Genomic DNA, 20,154 nt, shown 5'->3' on the forward strand with positions numbered 1-20,154 from the left:
GGCCCCCCAAACAATAGCCCAAAGGGACGCCCTAAGCCCGGAGCTGTGGTGTGCGCATGCGGCAGGTTGAGCCCTGGAGAAAGTGGGGGGCTGCATCGGGCAGGAAGCTGATGGCCTCTCACATGTGATGACGGAGGAGAGCTTAATGGTTTAATAAAGGGACGGACTCTGGTAAACCGTGTGCAGCAGTTATGGAAAGCAACAAGGGGTGGTACACTCAGGACTGGGGTGGGAGGGAGAATTATGACGGGGGACAGGGTGCATTTTACACTGGAGAAGTGAGGGGGAAGATGCTGAGGTCAGTCTGGGGTAGAGGATATGAAGTGCCTGGGGACATCCAAGGTGAAAGCGTCCAGGAGGCTGCCGGACACCTGATCTGGGGCTCTGAGGAGAAGACAGAGAATTAGTGATCAAGTTTTGTTTTTGTTTTTGTTTTTGGTTTGTTTTTGTTTTAATTTTTTTTTGTTTGTTTTGTTTTTGTTTTTTAAGGAATTAGTTTTTTAGTGAATTTTCATTTATTTAGCAGATAATTAACTGGCAGCATAGCTCTGACAAGAGCTGAGGACACTAAAGGAGCTGCAGTAATCATGTACCCTGACCTTGATCTCCTCCAGCACCTGCAGAGCTCCACACACCCCTGCCGATGGCTCCCTACTTGCAGGCTCCTGCAGAGCTCCAGGCCAGATTTAGACCCAACTCCCGCCTCAGCCCAGACTCTCATGGAGCCACAGCATCGTGGATGCCTCCCCTGGATGCCCAGTGTATTCATTTCCAAGGGCCACCATAACAAAGGACCATAAACTGGGCGGCTTAAACACCAGAAATGCATTCTCTCACTGTTCTGGAGGCTAGAAATCTGAAATCAAGCTGTTGGCAGTGCCACACTCTCTCCAAAGGCTCTAGGGGAGGATCCTTGCATCTTCCAGCTTCTGGTGGCCCCAGGTGGTCCTTGGCTTGTGGCAGCATCACTCCCATCTCTGCCTCTGTCTTCACAGAGCTGTCCTCTTCCCTCTGTGTGTCTCTCTCCTCTTCTTATAAGGACACCAGTCATGTCAGCTGAAGGACCTACCCTACTCCAGTATGACCTCATCTTAAGTAATTACATCTGCAATGACCCTATTTCCAAAGAAGGTCACGTTCTGAAGTAGGAGGGGTTAGGACTTCAATATTATTTTGGGGGACACAGTTCAACCCATAACACCCATTGAGAACCTTACACTCACCATGTCCTAACTGACCCCATCTCCCCAACTGGGACCTGAGCTGGAGAACTGGGTGTCACCTCCCTTTCCCTCCCCAACCTGACTGCACTCTGTACACTCTGTAACTGCACTCTGTACATCCTGCCTCTCAAATGTCTTCCAATTCATTTGCACCCTTCCCACCATCCCTGCCCTGGTCCAGTCTCTCCCACCCTGCCCTTGGTCCACCCCTGACTTCTCCCTTGACTCTGGCTCACAGTCTTTCCCCCTCCCATCCACCCTCCACACAACAGCGGGGGTTCTTTCTAAAGCACACATCACACCCTGCCCATCCTCACTCATTCAAGCTCCTTAACTTGCCCATAAGGCCCGGCATGGGCTGCCTCTGCTTCCTGGACCCTGACCCTTCATGGAGCACATGGTGGGAGATCATCTAAACCCAGCCCTGGTGGAAGTCAGCTTGCCACCCACTCTGCACCTGCTCCCACTCAGAAAAATATGAACAGAGAAAAACACGCCATCAGGGGGACTCATCACTCTTTTATATCCGGTTACCTCAAGTGATTGGTTCTATTTGTCTACAATTCCCTGGCCATTCATTCACTGTTTCATGCTTTCTCCTCTCTCTCCCCTATCCTCAGCACCTCCTTCTCACCCTGACCTTGCTTCCGACTCTACTGAGACAACAGAAGGAACCAGGAGACAACATCCACATGCTCCTGACACTACATCACCACCTGCCTGCCTCCATGCCCTTCCCGTCTACTGTGGCTGAACAGCCCATGCCCCTTAGAGCACCCCCTACTTGTGCCTTGAGTCCCACCCACCGTGCCCACTCAAGGACATGGCTCCAGCAATTCTCCCCTCTCTCCTCTGCAGCATCAATCTCCCCCCTTCTGGATCATCCCTTTGGACACACAAACATACTGTGACATCTCCCATCTGAAATAAACCTCTGGAGATCCCGTGGAGAGATACCACCCCATTTCTGTGCTAGAAAGGATCATCTACACTGGCAATCCCTAAAGCCTCTCCTGAACCCACCCAATCAAGCTACTGCCCCCACCACACCACCAAAATTGCCCCTTCCAGGATTACTGATGAATTCCTTATCACTAGCTCCAGTGGTCAGTTCTCAGTCTTCGTTGGACTTGACTTCTAGGCAGCGTTTGGCATCATTAACCCTTCCCTCCTCCTGGATTTGCACTTCTCACTTGGCCTCCAGCACAGCAGACAGCGCTGGTTCTCCTTTCACTCTCTGACTGTGCCTCCTCAGTCTCCTTGGAGGATCCCAGCCCTCTACATCGGAGTGTCTAGCCTCAAGGCCATGGGACTTTTTTTTTTTTTAATGTGGACAATGTTTAAAGTCTTTATTGAATTTGTTACAATACTGCTTTTTGCTGCTTTGGGTCTTCGTTGCTGCACGGGGGTTTTCTCTAGTCGCGGCGAGAGGGGGCTACTCCTCGTTGCGGTGCGCGGGCTTCTCATTGTGGTGGCTTCTCTTGTTGCGGAGCACAGGCTCTAGGCGCGCGGGCTTCAGCAGTTGTGGCTCATGGGCTCTAGAGCGCAGGCTCAGTAGTTGTGGCGCATGGGCTTAGTTGCTCCGCAGCATGTGGGATCTTCCTGGACCAGGGCTCGAACCCATGTCCTCTGTATTGGCAGGCGGATTCTTAACCACTGCACCACCAGGGAAATCCACTTCTTTTCTATCTACGCTTGCTCCCCTTCCAATCTCTCCCAGTCTTAAATGTCATTATTCACTGATAATTACTAAATTCATATCTTAAGACTGGAACCTCGGGCTTCCCTGGTGGCGCAGTGGTTGAGAGTCTGCCTGCTAATGCAGGGGGACACGGGTTCGTGCCCCGGTCCGGGAAGATCCCACATGCCGCGGAGCGGCTGGGCCCGTGAGCCATGGCCGCTGAGCCCACGCGTCCGGAGCCTGTGCTCTGCAGCGGGAGAGGCCACAACAGTGAGAGGCCCGCGTGCTGCAAAAAAAAAAAAAAAAGACTGAAACCTCTCCCCTGAAGCCCAGACTCAAATATCCAACTGCCTACCTCACCTTTGTACTTGGGCAAACCTGCACTCCTGATCCTCTTACAGCCCTTTGCCCGTCTTTGCTTCTGGCAGCTCCATTCTTCCGTTACTCAGGCCAAAGTCACTAGAGTCATCTTCAACTCCTCTTTCTCTCACTTCCTCTACCCAATTCCACTTCACCTCACCTCAGCAGCTACCACCCTAGTTGAAGCCACCACCACGACCTCTCACCTGAGCCACTGTAGTCACCTCCTCACTGGGCCCCAGATTCCATTCTCGCTCCCTAAACTCAGTTTCTGCTACTGTTAACACCAGAGTCAGGGACTTCCCTGGTGGCGCAGCAGTGAAGAATCCGCCTGCCAACGCAGGGGACATGGGTTTGAGCCCTGGTCCCAGGAAGATCCCACGTGCTGCGGAGCAACTAAGCCCGTGTGCCACAACTACTGAGCCTGCGTACCTAGAGCCCGTGCACCTAGAGCCCACGCTCCGCAACAAGAGAAGCCACTGCAGTGAGAAACCCGTGCACCTCAACAAAGAGTAGTCCCTGCTCACCACAACTAGAGAAAGCCCGCATGCAGCAACGAAGACCCAACGCAGCCAAAAATGAATTTACTTTAAAAAATAATAAAAAAATAAAATTACACACACACACACACACCCCCCATACTCCCCAACCCTTTTGCCTACTTCCATTTATTTCATGGTACTTATCACCTTTCCACTTATATATCTTATTAATTTTGCTAAATGTTTCACTCTCCCAACTACAGAGTGAGCTCCATGAGGGTACAGATTTTTGTCTTCTATATTCACTGCACCTAGAATTGAGTAGGTGCTCAATAAATATTCGTTTGAATGATGAATGAAGCACTGTTTGTGGAATGACCTTGAGAACTCCAGCAGGATGCTAAGCTACAAATTTCTCAGTGTAGACGTAACTCCATCATCCTACCTTCCAGCTAGAACCCGTGTTCTAGGTTCATTCCTGCCTCCACGCATTTGCTTAAAGTCATGCCTGTGCTAGGATCACCCCTTACCAGCCAAGAAGCTCTCCCTCTGATCTCCCTCCCCGCGTGCCAGCCGTGACGTGTGTGGACACGGGTCCCACCAGGTAGGGTTGGAAGGTAGATGAGTTGCTATGGTTACTGCACCTGCCTGGAGCCGAATATCCCCAGGGTGCCCCGCCCCTACGGGTAGTAGTTAGCAGATCCCGCGCAGCCCCGCGCAGGGCGGGGTATAAGGGGCTGCAAACCCAGTTTTGTTACGCTCCCCACCCCACCCACGCAGTTGTCATGGAAACGAACCGCTTCCCTCCAGCACCGTCTCCCTCCCTGTCCTCTAAGAGAGACACAGGCATAGTTAGAGGGCTGGCTGGGCTGGAAGACGGTCCGAAAGGCTAGGAAACCATTCGGTCCCATCACTCTCCAAGGTCTCTCCCTCATCCTCCAAGGATTGCTACGCCTGCGCAGAGACGGAGTCCGAGTACGAAAGCTAGCGGGGAGAGAACGGCGCGCATGCGTGCGAGGGTTTTGAGCGTGCGTTCTTGTGGCATCAGAGAGCTAGGGGAAAGAGCGCTGCGCTAACCTTGCGCCTGCGCAACTGCGGCCCGCTTACGGAGGCCGGTGGAGGGCAATTCTGCCCTTGCGCTCTGGCGGGGGGAGTGAAACCCAAGAGGTTCGGGCGTTGGGGGACCGTCTGGCGCTAGGTGCGCCTGCGCCTTGGCTCGCGGGGCGGCCGGGGGCGGGGCCCAGAAGGGGAGGGAGAAAGCCGGCAGGGGGAGGGAAGAGGCCGCAGAAGCCCGAGTCTTGACCGACGGGCAGGCGGGGGCTGCGGCGGCGCCGGTGAGTGACCCGCGGCCCAACTCGGTCCCCACCCTCCGCGACCCGCACTCTTCCCAGAGTCTCCCGTAGCCCCAGTTGGCCCCTCCTAATCCCGGACCCTCATAACCCTCAGGGCTCCCCTTGATTCGTGGCAATCCCCAAAGCCCCCACAATCCCCGCAGACCCTAATGCCTAATATTTTATTCTCCCAGTTTCTCCACTGTCCTAGGAGCCCCCAATTCACAATTATTTCCGGACTGCTCCTCTAAGGACCACTTCTCTTATTGGTCTTACAGACGTCCCATTGCCCTGGAACCCCCAGAGCGCTCCTCTGCTCCAGATCCCCCCCTTCCTGCTGCATCTCCTCTTCAACATCTCCTTATCCCCATCACCCTCGTGCTTCTTTGACCCCCGAGATACCCCCATTCTCCTTCCATTTCCCATCTTCCTATGCCCCCAATTCTCTAACTCCCGCAGACACCCCCTCTTCCTTCCGCTTTTCCTCATTTCCCTCCACTCCTCCATACCCATACCCAATTAACATCAACTCCATGGCCTGGCACTTTGCGCCGCGCCAGGCACAAGATGAGCGCTCAGCCGGTGTCATCTATTATTAGGCACTCTGACGGACCCCCGCTGCCCGTCGCCTCCGTCCGCCCTTCGCCCCCACCCCTATCCCCGGGGACATAGGAGACGGTATCGGGGCGGCCGGGGTGGGGCGGGCGGCGCGGGGCCGCTGAACCCCTGCCAGCGCCGTGCGCCCTGTGCCCGCAGCGCCGGCGCCCCCCATGCGCCAGGCGGCCGGACGGCGGCGTCGGGGGGCGCCATGGCCTCGGCGGCGGCGGGCGAAGCGGAAGAGACCACCCGGCTGCGCAAGCCGCGCTTCTCGTTCGAAGAGAACCAGATCCTGATCCGTGAGGTGCGCGCCCACTACCCGCAGCTCTACGGCGCTCAGAGCCGTCGGGTGAGCGTGGCCGAGCGGCGGCGTGTGTGGGACGGCATCGCCGCCAAGATCAACGGCATCACCAGCTGGAAGCGCACTGGCCAGGAGGTGCAGAAGCGCTGGAACGACTTCAAGCGCCGCACCAAGGAGAAGCTGGCTCGCGTGCCGCACTCCACACAGGGCACCGGGCCTGCCGCCGAGGACGCCTTCTCCGCCGAGGAGGAGACCATTTTTGCCATCCTGGGGCCGGGTGTGGCGGGGCCAGGAGCTGGTGCAGGGGCAGAGCAGCCCTCCGCGGCCGCCTCTTCACAGCCACCGGCCCCAAGTGCCTGCGCCCAACGCTGTGTGTTGTCTGAGGACCGCAAGGAGGACCGACGGGCAGGTGAGTTCCTTCAGCATCACCTCAGCAAAAGCAAACAAATTTTACTTTGTGCCTGGCGCTGTTCCAAGCCCTTTATATGGTTCATCAGATCCTCACTATAGCTGTGGGAAGGGGGGTACTGTTATAATCCCCATTTTACACCTGTGGAGACTGAGGCTCAGAAAAGTGTAGTAATGGTCGGAGTCGGGAATGGAACCCAGACCTAGGAGGCTTGGCTCCAGAGTCCACACATGGGGTCATCAGCTCACCCATGATTTCGTTAAACTGTAGCGTAGGGGGAGTGACTCTGAAGGCAGATGGTCTGGGCTCCAGTTACAACTTTGCCACTCAACTGTGTCATTTGGGATAAGTTATCGCACATCAGTTTCTACATCTGTAAAATGGGGATAAAAAATGGTCCCCGCCTCAAAGGGTTGCTGGGAAGATTAAATGAGTTAATATGTATAATCTGCTTGGTACATTACTTCCTTGCTAGCTATTGATATAATTACCAGTGCTGTGAAGCACGAACTGTTTCACCATTTTATAAATCAAAGACTCAGGGAGGTTTGGAAATTTTCCCAAGGTCATGCCCTGAGTAGAGGAGGTGGGGAGAGTGGAGTACAAAACTTCCCACTCAGCCTTGACTCTGGATGATTATTTCTTCCACAGCTATTCCCCAGTCAACTGCCCCGAGCTGGACAGTGTTGGGGACAGAGATGTGACTGAGACATCCTCAGGCCTGCCCTTCTGGGGCTCACAGTCCACTGGGGGAGACAGACCCATGCATAGACAGTGATGACTCAAAGCAGGCAGGGCTGGGCTATGAGAGTCCCTAGGGGACATCTGATCCAGACTGGGAATTCAAGGAGGGCTTCCTGGAGAAGGAGCCATCAGAGCCGAGATGCAAAGAGTGAGGATGAAGAAGCGACGGGAAAGTGTTGCTGGAGAACAGCATGTACAGTGGCTTGGAGACAAGAAAGCTTGGCCAGTTTAGGAAACTGAGAGATGCTGCCCAGTTAGGGGAGGGGAGGAAGGGAGAGTGGAAAGATTAAAGAAAGGACATGTTTTGAGATGAGATCAGAGAGGTCAGCAAAAGCCAAACCTTGCAGGACCTTTAGGCTGAGATAAGGAGTTCAATTTTATTCTAAGTACTATGGGGAGCCATACAAGGGTTTAGAGAAAGAGGGGGCACATGATCCAACAAGGCAGCTCAGGATCATGTAATTTCTGAGAGGTTCATTCACCCACCCAAGGTCACACAGCAAGTAAGTAAGTAGAAGGGTTGGAACTTGAATATAGGTTGTGTCCAACTCACCGTCCGTGCACTTAACCACTGGCTAGATGGCCTGATATATACCATATATATGCATACATATATATGTAAATAGGTAAGTAGTTTACATATATATAAACAGTTAATATTGACTACGAGTTAATGTGTGCCAGAATTGGATCACATGTGGTTTAAAATAAAGGTCAGGACTTTGGATTTTATCTTGAGGGCATTTGGGAGGCATGAAAGTGTCTTAAGCCAGAGAAAGACACAATCACTCGGGACCCTTGTACTCAATATGAATCAAACCTCAGTGTTTCTACCTGTGAAATGGCCCCATTGAACCAGCGTGGAGATGGCAAACTTATTACTTCAAAAGCTGTACAGCCCCTTATTCATCCATTCAACAGGTATTTATTGAGTGTGTATTCTGAGGCAGACACCGTGGTAGGTGCTGGGAATACTCTGAAGAAAGACAATTTTCCTTCCCTTGTGGAGCTGACATTCTAGTTACGGGAGACAGACGACAAACAAGTAATCCCCCAAAGCAGATTATACAAAGAGGTGATAAGAACTAAAACAAAGCATGTTAAGAGGATAGTGAGTGATGGAAAGGGGGCCTCTGTAGAGAGGGGAAATTTGAGCAGAGGACCTGAATAGAGAGACTGAGCCAAATAGATATCTGCGGGAAGAGTACTGCAGCTGGAGGAAACAGCAGGTGCAAAGACCCTGAGGCAGGTATGTGCTTAAAGTGTCCTTGATTAGAATCTCACACAGAGATTACCCACTGTGTAAAACTCTTAAAAGAGGAACTGCTCTGATTGAAGGACAGGAACAGGGCCTGGGGCAGCCTGAGGCATCTTTGTTGACACTGGAAGGAGAGATAAGAACCATTTATCTTGTGACCTAATATTTGAATGAAAGAACAGTAACAATCACATTGAGACCTTATTATATGCCAGGTACTGGCCTATGCCCTGGCCCATGGTAATTCACTTAATGCCTGTAACGGCCCTCAGGGAGATATTCCTTTACAGGGTTACTTGGTCCTATGTTCACACACATCCATTTACAGGTGGGGAAACTGAGGCCCAAAGGTTGCGAATAACTATGATTTTAACTCTCACGGTGGTCCTTACATGACGCCTGTGAGCCCTGTGGGCATGAAGGCTGGGCCCCTTTTCTGTTCTTTTTACTCGGTAGACTAGAAAAGTCATATATTTTTCCAGGTGGCTGGAATTCTCATGCCCTTTATGAAGAAGACTCGCCACCCCACCGTCAAGCCCACAGCCCCAGCCCAAGGAATGGTTAAAAGCATAGGCTCCAGAACCTGCCTGGTTCAAAGTCCTCTTCTCCCATTCACCAGCTCTGTGACACCTCTTTGGGCCTCAAGTCACCTCATCTGTAAAATGGGCTAATACTGATAGCACGTACCCCAAAGACTGGCTCGGAGGACTGGGTGAAATAACATAGGAGAACTTAGCCACTGCGCCCAGGGTCAGCCAGGAAAGTGTCCAACCACCGTTAGCTCTGGTTATTGTCTCTCTGCCAGCCTCTCTTACTTGCCCAGGCCGGCTGGCCCAAAGAGTCTGGAGCCCCAGCCTTCGAGCCTGGGGGTGTGGGGGGATAGTGATCCTGGAAGAGGGAACAAGATGTGCACTGAGGCAAGGAAGAAGAATAGAAGGGGGCAAAAGCTGAGGCCTTATAGCCCTAGAGAGAGGCCTGGACTGTCCCCTGTGTGTGCTGCGGAGCTGCGGGAGGGTTGTTGCCAGGACCTGGGGCCTGGTGCCCAATCAGTGCTGACTCCCAGGAAGCCACAGTTCTTTTCTCATTAAAGACAAAATTTTGTGCTGGACATTGTTCTAGGCGCTGGGTAAACAGCAGTGAACAAAAACAAAGCCCTGCCTGATGGAGCTGACATAAGGAGGAGGAGACAGACCACAAACACAGAGCGATCCCATGCCAGGTGGAGATAGGTGCTATAAAAGAAATCAGGTAGGGCTAGGAGAGAGAAAAGGACAGAGCTGCTTCAGACGGAGGGTCAAGGAAGGTCTCTCCAAGGAGGCCATGTTTGAGCAGAAGCCCGAGGAGGTGAGGGAGGGAGCCAAGCAGGTGTCTGGGGAAAGATCTTTCCAGGCTGAAGGAACAGAAAGTGCAAAGGCCCTGAGGCAGGAGCGGGCCTAAAGTGTATGAGGACCCAGGACTTCCCTGGTAGTCCAGTGGTTAAGACTCTGTGCTTTCCAACGCAGGGGGCTCGGGTTTGATCCCTGATCGGGGAACTAAGATCCCACATGCCGCCCGGCGTGGCCAAAATTAAAAAAAAAAAAAAAAAAAAGTGTTTGAGCCCCTGCAGGGAGGCCAGTTTGGCTGCAGTCAAGTGAACGAAAGAGAGTGAGAGGAGTGGGAGACGAGGTTAGGGAGGCAATGGAGGCACATCGTGGGGACCTTGAAAACTTTGCTTTTACTGTGGGTGAGATAGGAGCCACAGGAGGCTTTTGAGCAGAGAAAGACATCTCACTTGTATTTTTTTAACATCTTTATTAAGGTAGAATTCTCATACCGTACAACCTACCTATTTAAAGCATACAATTCAGTGGCATTTAGTATATTAGTATATTCTAGTATATTCTATAATTAGTATATTAGTATATTTAGTATATTCATAGAGCTGCACCTTACCATCACTACTATCAATTTTAGAACATTTTCATCACTCCGGAAAGAAACCCTGTACCTTAGCCATCAACCCCCCGCCTCGTTCCCCCATCTCTGCCCAGCCCTAGGCAACCACTAATCTACTTTCTGTCTCTGTAAGATTTGCCTATTTTGGACATTGCATGTAAATGGATCATATGACATGTGGTCCTTTGTGAGTACTTTCCTGTAGCGCATAACTGTGGTGTATTTTAGTTGGACCCCTGAGGCTGCTGGTGGAGAACAGACTCTAAGGGGCGGGGGTGTGGGCTGGGAGCCCAGTGAATAGTCCAGGTTGGGAGATGGTGGTGGTTGGACCAGGGTGGGGGCCGTGGAGGAGGACAGATGTTGGGTTAGTTTGAAGGCAAAGCCAACGGTATTTGTACACGAGTGGTGTCTTGGGAGAGAAGAGTGCGGTTTTGTCCCGAGCAGCTAGAAGGATGGAGCTGCCGTCATCTGAGATGGGGTGGCTGAGGGAGGAGCAGGTTGGGGGAGGGCCAGGAGCTCAGCTCCAGGCAAGGGGGTTGGAGGCATTATAGGACGGGATTATTGGAGGGGATATGCCGAGTACACAGCCAGAGGGAGAGCTTCAGGCTGGGCCCGGAAACCTGGGCGCCTCTGCACGCGGACTCTTCAAGTCCGTGAGCACGAATGAGATCCCAGGTGAGAGGAGGCGGAGGAAGCCCCGCAGGCTTGGGGTTAAACTGGCACAGACCAGAGTTGAGACTGAAATCCTGCCCTCCTGATTGGAGAGAGACCCCTACTGCCCGCCTCCAGAAGTTCCCCCTTCTCCTACTCCAGCCACCCAACCTCTTCTCCAGGCCCTCCTCCCGTGGGGCCTCCCCAGGATCCAGCAGTGCTGCCTGAGGGGGGTCGGGGGGGGGGGCGGGTGTGGATGGTTCAGAGCCTTCTAGCATGTTGGCATTTACACTGAATGAGATAAGAGCTGCTTGGCTCGGCAGGGGACCTCCAGGACCCTGTTCCATTAAGGCTGGTATCGGCCACCAGATTATTGTTAAATATATTGTCTCTCTCCCCTGGGTCATGGGGCTTCTGCTCCAAGGCATGACCTGACTTAGGTTTGAAAAGGATGCCTTTGGGTCCAGGGTGGGTGGGAGGTGGGAAAGGGAAATCATGACAGCGTTAGGGGTCCCCCACATCTTACCTACATCTCTTTCTCCACAGATACACCAGCCCACAGCAAGGGGGGCTCGAGCAGCCCGGAGCCTTGGGCCAGACCCTCCTGCAATCCTCAGGAAGGGGGCTGCCCGGCACCCAAGGAGCGTGAGTCCCCGCCCCCTCCGGCCCTGCAGACCATCCAGCTGCCCCGCCTGGCCTTGTCTCCACCCCCCCCAGCCCCTCCGCTGCCACCACCCCCCGAGCCACCGCAGCAGGTCCAAGTGGCACCCTCGCCTTCCAGCTCCCCCTCCCCTCCACTGCCTCCACCCTCGGCCCCAGACCCCTCCCTGGACTTCCTGCGGGCCCAGCAGGAGACTGCCAACGCCATCCGGGAGCTGGCTGGCACCCTTCGCCAGGGACTAGCCCAACTGAGCGAGGCCCTCAGCGCCCTGCTGCCCCTTCTGCCTGGAACCCCCGCTGACCCACTGCCCCCGCCCCCGCCCCCACCTCCACCGCCCAGGCCTGTCTTGTCCCCCCCCTCCCCCAAGGTGGAGGTCACCCCAGAGCCTGTGTCCGTGGTGGCTGCAGTCGTGGACGGGGCTGTGGTGGCAGCCAGGGGGGTGATCATTGCCCCTAGGAGCGAGGAGGGGGCCCCCCGGCCGCCGCCCGCCCCACTCCCTCCCCATGACTCCCCACCACACAAAAGGAGGAAAAGTTTCCCTACACGGAAGAGGCGGGGGCGGTGGAAATCTCCGTGACATCTGCCGTGGGGTTCAAGCTTGTCTGCGCACCTTCTGCCTGCACCTCCTCCCCCCAGCTTAGCCCAGTGGAGGAGGGCAATGCACTTTCCCCATCCCAGCTGCACCCGGGCTCCCTGCTGCGGGGCACGAGCACCCCACTCCCTGTACTAGTTAGTGCCTGATTCTGGGGGGCCTCCTTGATGGGCCCCCCAGCCCTTATCAGTACAGCGCTGTCTGCCTGGCTGCTTTCCTTAACCCTGACTTCTAAGCCATGGATTTTATGTTATTTATTATTGCCCTTCGTGGGTTGCGGAGGGAACCTGCACATCCCCCTCCCCTAACAGAACTCCTGGCCTTGACTTGAAGACAACTGACCCACTTCCCCTACCCAGACTTTGGAGGGGGTGGGAGTTTCAAGACAAGTCAGAATATGGATGAAGAGGTTATTGCAGTCTGTACCCTAGGGGCGGGTGGAGTTCTCACTGGTGTAGGTTGAGCCTTCTGCCTCCTGTTACAGTCTCTGACCTCCAGAGCTCAACCCCCTCCGTGCTCCCCAGTGGTGACAAGATATCAATAAACTTATTTTTAATATAATTACTTGGGGCTCTGTCTGAGACAGGCCTGAAGTTCCAACGCTTACACCTGCCTCATCCCTCCATGGGCAGGTGACACCCCCTTGAAGTTTTAGAGGCTGGTGGTTTTCCAGACTTTTTTTTTTTTTCTTAAAGCCATCAAGTCCTGTGTTCAAATCTTATTCCTACTTTTTCATCCTTCGGATACCACCCTAAATGTCATCTCTGGGAGGACATCCTGGATTCCTTCCCCCAGGCTAGGGTGGGTCTGCTTCTTAGAGTCTCTCAGCATCCTGTGGTCACTAAATGAACACATGCCCTTATCTATTTAAAGCCTGCTTCCCGTATAGTTTCATGAAGGGAGGAGCTGGTTCTCTTTTTTACTCCCAAACTGGCTGCAGAGCCTGGTAGCAAAGTAGCTAATAGCCATCACCCTGGACTCAGACCTGGCTCAACCCCTGGTGCTGCCCTGGCCAGCTGTGTAGCTACGGGCCCCACTGTCCTCATCTGTAATACGGGCATAAAGATTTAGGTGTCTTTGCTGCCTACAACTACATTCTCTTCATCCTTCAGGTCACATCTCATATATCACCTCCTCAGGAAAGCCTTTCCTGACCACCGCCCCCCTTTCCCCCAGCAGTTGTGAAAGAAAGGCAGTTAAGTAATCATTTGAGTAAATTTAAATTGAATGTCCCTCCATCACCAGGATGAGCCTTGTCAGGGCAAGGCCTGAGCCTATCTTAGTCACTGATGTGTCCTCAGCATTGCCCAACACAGAAGAAAGGTTGAATCTTTTAAGTAATGGGAGCTTAAAAACAACTTTCATTTATGGTGCTCCTTTTCTGGGCCAGGTGCCATGCTAAGAATTTATTTGCATGTTTGCATTTTAACCTGAAGGTACCCAATGAAAAGCAGATTTTAGGGGGTCTCCATTTTTTCCTGAGAAGTTTAGGGACTTGCCCGAAATTTGTCAGGGGCCAATCCAGTCCACCTGAAGCCAGCCTCCGGCCAGAACTCCTGACTCCAACTATTGTTTACTAAAGAATGGCCCAAAGACAATTTTAGGCGATATGTGGATGGCCTTTTTAAGTGTTCTATGGTTATATGTGTATGTAGTTTTATTTTGTAAAAATGTACCTAGTACATAAAACCCATGATCATGCACATAATACTGCTTAGGATGAGGCAAAAGCAAATAGTGTTTTATTCACAGGAGTCAACTTCAAGAAAAACGTTAGTAATACAGGTGGTAAACAAAATGGTGAAGCTGAGACTGCAATTTGGGTAACATAAAATCAGACCTGCTATGGTTGCAGTGGGATGAGGGAGAGTGGGGGCAGGCATTCCCTGATTAGTTTGAAAACTACTAATGAATGCAACCCTGGCAAGTCATTCAAATATTTTTGAGCGCTTAACACAGACCCAGGCCTAGAGAGAGGAAGAGGCTGATGTGGGTTGGAAGCTGGAGACCTGTCTCTCCTCCACATGCCCCCTCTCCAAGCCTGCCCTGCAGTGTTCCATCGCCAGGAAGAAAAAAACATGGGGGTCGCCAAAGCCTGCTTGGGCCTATCAGGTAGTAAGCACCCAAGGTTGGAGAAAGGTGGTCTGGCTCTCGCTCCCCAGAAACTGTGTGCCATCTCTGGCCTCCTTTCCGCCTCCCAAATTGGTGAGCCCTAGAGGGTGTAAGGACCCTCTCACCCGGTGCTCGAAAAGATCCCCCAGAAATTGAGGCGGGGGGGGTTATGGACAGCCAGCGGGAATCGGGAAGGCCTCCCCCAACCTCCTAGACAGCGGAAGTGCGTCAGTTTGTTCGCCCCGTAGAGCATTTTGGGAATTGTAGTGAAGTTGGGGTGGGGGGGCGGAGAAACTGACAGTGTAACCCCTTGGAGACCAGAGCGCGCCCGCAGAGCTGGAAGAGAGGGGCGCTCGACCACTCCTTTTAGCAGATAAAGCAACTGAGGCTGAGACCGTCAGTCCTCTCCTTTCTCCGGCTTTTGTTGGCCCCAGTCAGAGGCTTATATCCAAGATCCTGAGCAAGGCGAAGTGCCAAGTGGACGGTCCTGCCCAACACTAAATTGACAGCTTCCCTTCCCCCCACCCCCGAAAACGTCCAATTAAGGCCCCTCCGCCCCGCCCCAGGAGCTGCTGCCTTCGTAACCGGTCATTGGCCCACCTTTGAAGGGCGGGGAACTGAGCCTCAGAGAAGGCAAGACTTGTCTAAAGCTGCAAAGCAAGACGGAGCAGAGACTGGCCGTCCGGAAGCCTGGCCGCCCGCTACACTTTCTGAATCCCTGGTGGCTCTCACCATTCGTATCACATCCCCGTCCCCAACCCTTTTGCTCGAGCTGCTTGGAGTCAAACTCCCTGCCCGCCGGCGAGGAGGGGTAAAGGTTGCGCAGCGGAGAGGCGGTGAGCCCCTACCCTCCGGCAGCCGGCGGTCCCCTTTAAGAAACGGCCCCGGAGGGACTACGTTTCCCAGAAGGCTTTGCCGGCGCGTTATGTAACTTTCCCTGCGTAGCGGCCTCTGGGGCAGAAGGAGGTGGAGGCGGCGGCGGCGGTGGCGGCGGCGGCGGCGGCTGCGGCGGCAGTTGCAGCGGCAGTGGCGGGAGCGGCGGGAGCCCGAGGCGGCGGCGCCCGCGGCCTATCGCGGGGCCCGAGCTGTGCGCCGCGCCCCGGAGCTCGGACCCGGCGGGAGCGCCGACGTGCCTCTGCTTGCCTTTGAGGAGGCGGGAGTGAGGAAAAAGGCTTAGGGCCCAGGGGGCGGGGAAGGGGGGCCGGGCCTGGATCCGCGGGGAGGCCGAGCCAGAGGCCCGACCGTGGCTCGCGCGGTCCCGGGGACACGAATCGAACGTTGGCGGCGCGGATCGAACGTCGGCGGCGGGTGGAACGCGGGGGCTCAGAGGCGCGCGTGCGGGGGCTATGGCGTCCGTGCAGGCTTCCCGCCGCCAGTGGTGCTACCTGTGCGACCTGCCCAAGATGCCGTGGGCCATGGTGTGGGACTTCAGTGAGGCCGTGTGCCGCGGTTGCGTGAACTTCGAGGGCGCGGATCGCATCGAGCTGCTCATCGATGCCGCCCGGCAGCTCAAGCGAAGCCACGTGCTCCCCGAGGGCCGCTCGCCGGGCCCCCCGGCCCTCAAGCACCCTGCCACTAAGGACCTGGCAGCCGCCGCTGCACAGGGGCCTCAGTTGCCGCCTCCACAGGCCCAGCCCCAGCCGTCGGGGACAGGCGGCGCTGTCTCAGGCCAGGACCGCTATGACAGGGCCACATCGTCGGGCCGCCTCCCCTTGCCCTCGCCCGCCCTGGAGTACACCCTGGGGTCCCGCCTGGCCAATGGACTGGGCCGCGAGGAGGCTGTGGCGGAGGGGGCGCGAAGGGCCCTGCTTGGCTCCATGCCCGGCTTGGTGCCCCCCGGGCTGCTGGCAGCTGCGGTGTCTGGCCTGGGAAGCCGAGGTCTGACGCTGGCACCCGGCTTGAGTCCTGCCCGTCCAGCCTTCGGCTCCGATTTCGAGAAGGAGAAGCAGCAGAGGAATGCGGACTGTCTGGCAGAACTGAACGAGGCCATGAGGGGCCGGGCAGAGGAATGGCATGGGCGCCCCAAAGCCGTGCGGGAACAGCTGCTGGCGCTGTCTGCCTGCGCCCCTTTCAATGTCCGCTTCAAGAAGGATCACGGGCTGGTGGGACGGGTGTTCGCCTTCGATGCTACTGCCCGCCCGCCAGGCTACGAGTTCGAGCTGAAGCTCTTCACCGAATACCCCTGTGGTTCTGGCAACGTGTATGCTGGAGTCCTGGCCGTGGCTCGCCAGATGTTTCATGATGCTCTGCGGGAGCCGGGCAAGGCACTGGCCTCATCAGGCTTCAAGTACCTCGAGTATGAACGCCGACACGGCTCAGGGGAGTGGCGCCAGCTGGGGGAGCTGCTAACCGACGGTGTCCGCACCTTCCGCGAGCCAGCTCCCGCCGAGGCCCTGCCCCAGCAGTATCCAGAGCCAGCCCCTGCAGCTCTTTGTGGCCCACCCCCACGAGCCCCGTCCCGGAATCTGGCCCCCACGCCGCGCCGTCGCAAGGCGTCCCCTGAGCCCGAGGGCGAGGCATCTGGGAAGATGACCACCGAGGAGCAGCAGCAGCGGCACTGGGTGGCGCCCGGTGGCCCGTTCTCCGCTGATACCCCTGCTGTGCCCTCGCCGATCGCCGCCCTGAAGAACGTGGCCGAGGCCCTTGGCCACTCCCCCAAGGACCCTGCAGGGGGTGGGGGCCCTGTGCGCGCAGGGGGCGCCAGCCCCGCAGCCTCCTCTGCGGCCCAGCCTCCAGCCCAGCATCGTCTGGTGGCCCGAAACGGTGAGGCAGAAGTTAGCCCCACAGCAGGGGCGGAAGCTGTTAGCGGGGGTGGTAGCGGCACTGGGGCGACCCCTGGGGCTCCCCTGTGCTGTACCCTGTGCCGGGAGCGGCTGGAAGACACCCACTTCGTCCAGTGCCCCTCAGTGCCCGGACACAAGTTTTGCTTTCCCTGCTCACGGGAGTTCATCAAGGCGCAGGGTCCTGCTGGGGAGGTGTACTGCCCCAGTGGAGACAAGTGCCCGCTAGTGGGCTCCTCTGTCCCCTGGGCCTTCATGCAAGGCGAGATCGCCACCATCCTCGCTGGAGACATCAAGGTTAAGAAAGAACGGGACCCCTAGGCCACCACTGCCACCAGTCTACTGCCCATCCACCCCCCCCTTGCCACCCACCGCCGCTGCGGATAAATTATTCCCACCCAGCCCAGTGCCTCCCCAGCCTGTGTACATACCCCCTTCCTTATCCCAGATGGGTCCCCTCCTTATCCCAGATGGGTCCCCTGGGGTAGATGCATTGAGGGTGGGGGGAGAAAACTTGTGGCTTCTGTCCGAGGGGGTGTTCGGGGTCCCTTGACCCCTCCGGTTTCCCTCTCCCCTCCTTGGCTTGGCTTTGCTGCTGCTTGTAGTTGGAGGAGAGGTGTCCCCGCCCCTCCTTGAGAAGGGGCCTCCTGAAATCTCGCTCTTTATAAACGAAGCAAAAGCATTTTATTGCCCCCCTCCCCTATCCCCTCTCCCTCCTTCAATAAACCGAAAGATGGGTTTTTTCCTTCTTGGTCCCTTAGTTGCGTGAGATGCTGCGCCCCCTTTGGGACCGAACTGATCCTGCAGGGGAGAGGACGTTGCCTTGTAGCCTCCAGGTGGCGCCCTTCACTCAGGTGGGCCCCCCGGCTGTTTTTATAAATGCTGGCCAACTAGTCAAGCGTTCTAGGCATCAGCCCGTTTTCCAGATGACAGAACTAAGGCTCAGAGAGGGGATGGCTCTTGCGAGGGAGCCACAGCCAAGCTCGGGAACTAGCCTTCCCTTCTGGCCCATCCCCTGTATCTCCCCCGAAGGTGGAGGACTCAGTGCCACCGAGGGGGAGGGTCAAGGGGCATCCGGAGGCTTCCCAGAAGGGACGGGCCGCGAGTTCTTGCTAGGCACGGAGAGAATTAGGCCAGATTGCTAGAGGGACTGCCTGAGGAAAGAGGAAATTTACCTCATGAGGTACACTAACAGGTTCCCTGGGAACAAGGTGACTGCTTCCCGCCTCTGGTGGTGCCCTGAACTGCGCGCCCATCTCTGGAAACCAGCCTCAACGGCGGCCGCCCTAGGACACCGTGACTGGCCGGGTAAAAGGCCCTCCCCCCCGCGGTCGCCTCTGATGTGCGCGGCCTTGTCCCGCACCTGTCCCGGCGGGCTGATTATTAACCAGGACTTCCTGCTCGCTGGCGTCAGAGGGCGGGGCCTGAGCCGGCTGCGGCAAAGCAGGGGTTAAGGGGAGGCGGAGGCCCCAAGGGGCAGCCCGCACCCCAGCGGCCTCCCCCGCGACCCTGAGGTGGAGATTTCGTGAAGGGGGCAAAGCCGGGCGCAAAGGCCAACGGATGGACGGAGAGATGGGGAATGACAGTGTGTCCTGCCACCGCACAGCCCTGTCACACGGCTGTGAGACCCTAGGTTGCCCCAGGTCTCAGGAACCCAGATGTTATATCACCTAAATCTGGAAGACCTTAACGTCCTGACCCATCTTGGTTATCCAGGTGTCCCTCCCACACAACCCGCAGACCCCCATGTCCCAACTCCCAAATATTAGGGACTCTAGGGCTTGGTCCTCCACATCTGGAGGACCCTCAGTTCTCGGACTGAGGAGTCCCCTCCCCCAGCCACCAGGTCTCAGGTGTTCTGTCACCCCTGGCACTGCCAGCCTGGGCTCTGGGCAGGGCTGGGAAAACCACCCCTGATTAAATATACCAGGCGATAAGCCAGGAGCAAGGGAGACGCTGGATGGAGCTCCATGCCTGGGCACCCCTCCTGGGCAATCTTGTGGCCTCTCCTGACCCAGCTCTGCAGACCCAAGTACTGGGTAGCTCCCCCTCCCCCATCCTCAGAGCTAGAGGCCTCCAGACACGGGGGCGCTGTGCCCCAGTGGGGGCTAAAGAGCTGTGGAGGACACCTGGTCCTTTAAGAACAGCTGGTGGGTGGGTAGGGGCCAGGGGAGTCACCCCCCAGCCTGGCTGGTGTGTATTCTAGATAGAGGTTGGGTTAACTATTAACAGAGCAGGCGGCCTGAACTGTGTGGGTGTAGGGGCCTGGATCAGCCCCTCTTCATTCAGTGCCAGGCTGGGGCCAGAGTGGAGGGGTTCTGGATTGATCTGGGGGATCAGTGAGTAGGTGAAGAGGCTTCATGAAAGGAGAGGCAGAGACACAGAGAGAGACCCAGGGAAAGATGGAGACGACAGAGGTGGGGAGGGAGATGTAAAGAGACCAGCTCACTGAGAGAAGACAGAGACCCAGAGAGAGAAAAGGAGCTCGCTCGGAGATGAGGGAGATGAGATAGAAACAGAGACAAACGTTCAGAAAGGAAAATTAGAGAAATATCCAGATGGGTTAAGAGAGGCTGAGGTACACTGAGGGAATGCGAACCGTAGAGACAGAAGGAGAGAGAAGAGAGACTGAGATGTGGAGAGAGGGAGGGAAGGCGGGAGGCTGTGAAATCAGGGAAAGGTACAGGTTTGAACTAGAGAGTTAAGACATCTTCAGACTCAAAAGTTCTATGAGACCGAGGGGGAGAACAGAGCTCTGTGAAGAAGGGCAGGGCCGGGTCTGTCTTAGTCACTTGGTCCCCATGACCAGACCCGGCTCACTGCTCACCCTCCAGTTCTCAGCTCAGCTGACCTCTCCTCCAGGAAGCCCTCCTTGACCCTCAGTCTGTGTCAGGTGCCATTTCTGGGGCCCCACTCCCCTATCCCAGCCCTGAGCATTCTAAATCATTATTGTCTGGGGACTGGACTGTGAGCCCCATAAGGGCAGGGCCAAGGCTGTCTCAGTCACCACTGTGTCCCCAGCATTGCCCCGCACTGG

General features: G+C 55.9%; 2 protein-coding genes across 2 annotated transcripts; both read left to right on the forward strand.

Annotated features, from left to right (window-relative positions):
* The first annotated feature begins 4,745 nt into the window (after positions 1–4,745).
* MYPOP (Myb related transcription factor, partner of profilin) lies at positions 4,746–12,786 on the forward strand. Its single transcript, XM_030761220.2, has 2 exons — positions 4,746–6,384; positions 11,519–12,786. The coding sequence occupies exons 1-2, from the start codon at positions 5,886–5,888 to the stop codon at positions 12,208–12,210; spliced, it is 1,191 nt and encodes a 396-aa protein (XP_030617080.1). The 5' UTR covers positions 4,746–5,885; the 3' UTR covers positions 12,211–12,786.
* Positions 12,787–15,333: 2,547 nt separating this feature from the next.
* IRF2BP1 (interferon regulatory factor 2 binding protein 1) lies at positions 15,334–17,859 on the forward strand. Its single transcript, XM_022585316.3, has one exon. The coding sequence runs from the start codon at positions 15,684–15,686 to the stop codon at positions 17,436–17,438; it is 1,755 nt and encodes a 584-aa protein (XP_022441024.1). The 5' UTR covers positions 15,334–15,683; the 3' UTR covers positions 17,439–17,859.
* Positions 17,860–20,154: the final 2,295 nt, after the last annotated feature.

This window comes from Delphinapterus leucas, chromosome 20, assembly GCF_059928025.1.
Source record: "Delphinapterus leucas isolate spDelLeu-1000000601 "Yukka" chromosome 20, BTC_Dleu_Yukka2, whole genome shotgun sequence".
NCBI lineage: Eukaryota > Metazoa > Chordata > Mammalia > Artiodactyla > Monodontidae > Delphinapterus > Delphinapterus leucas.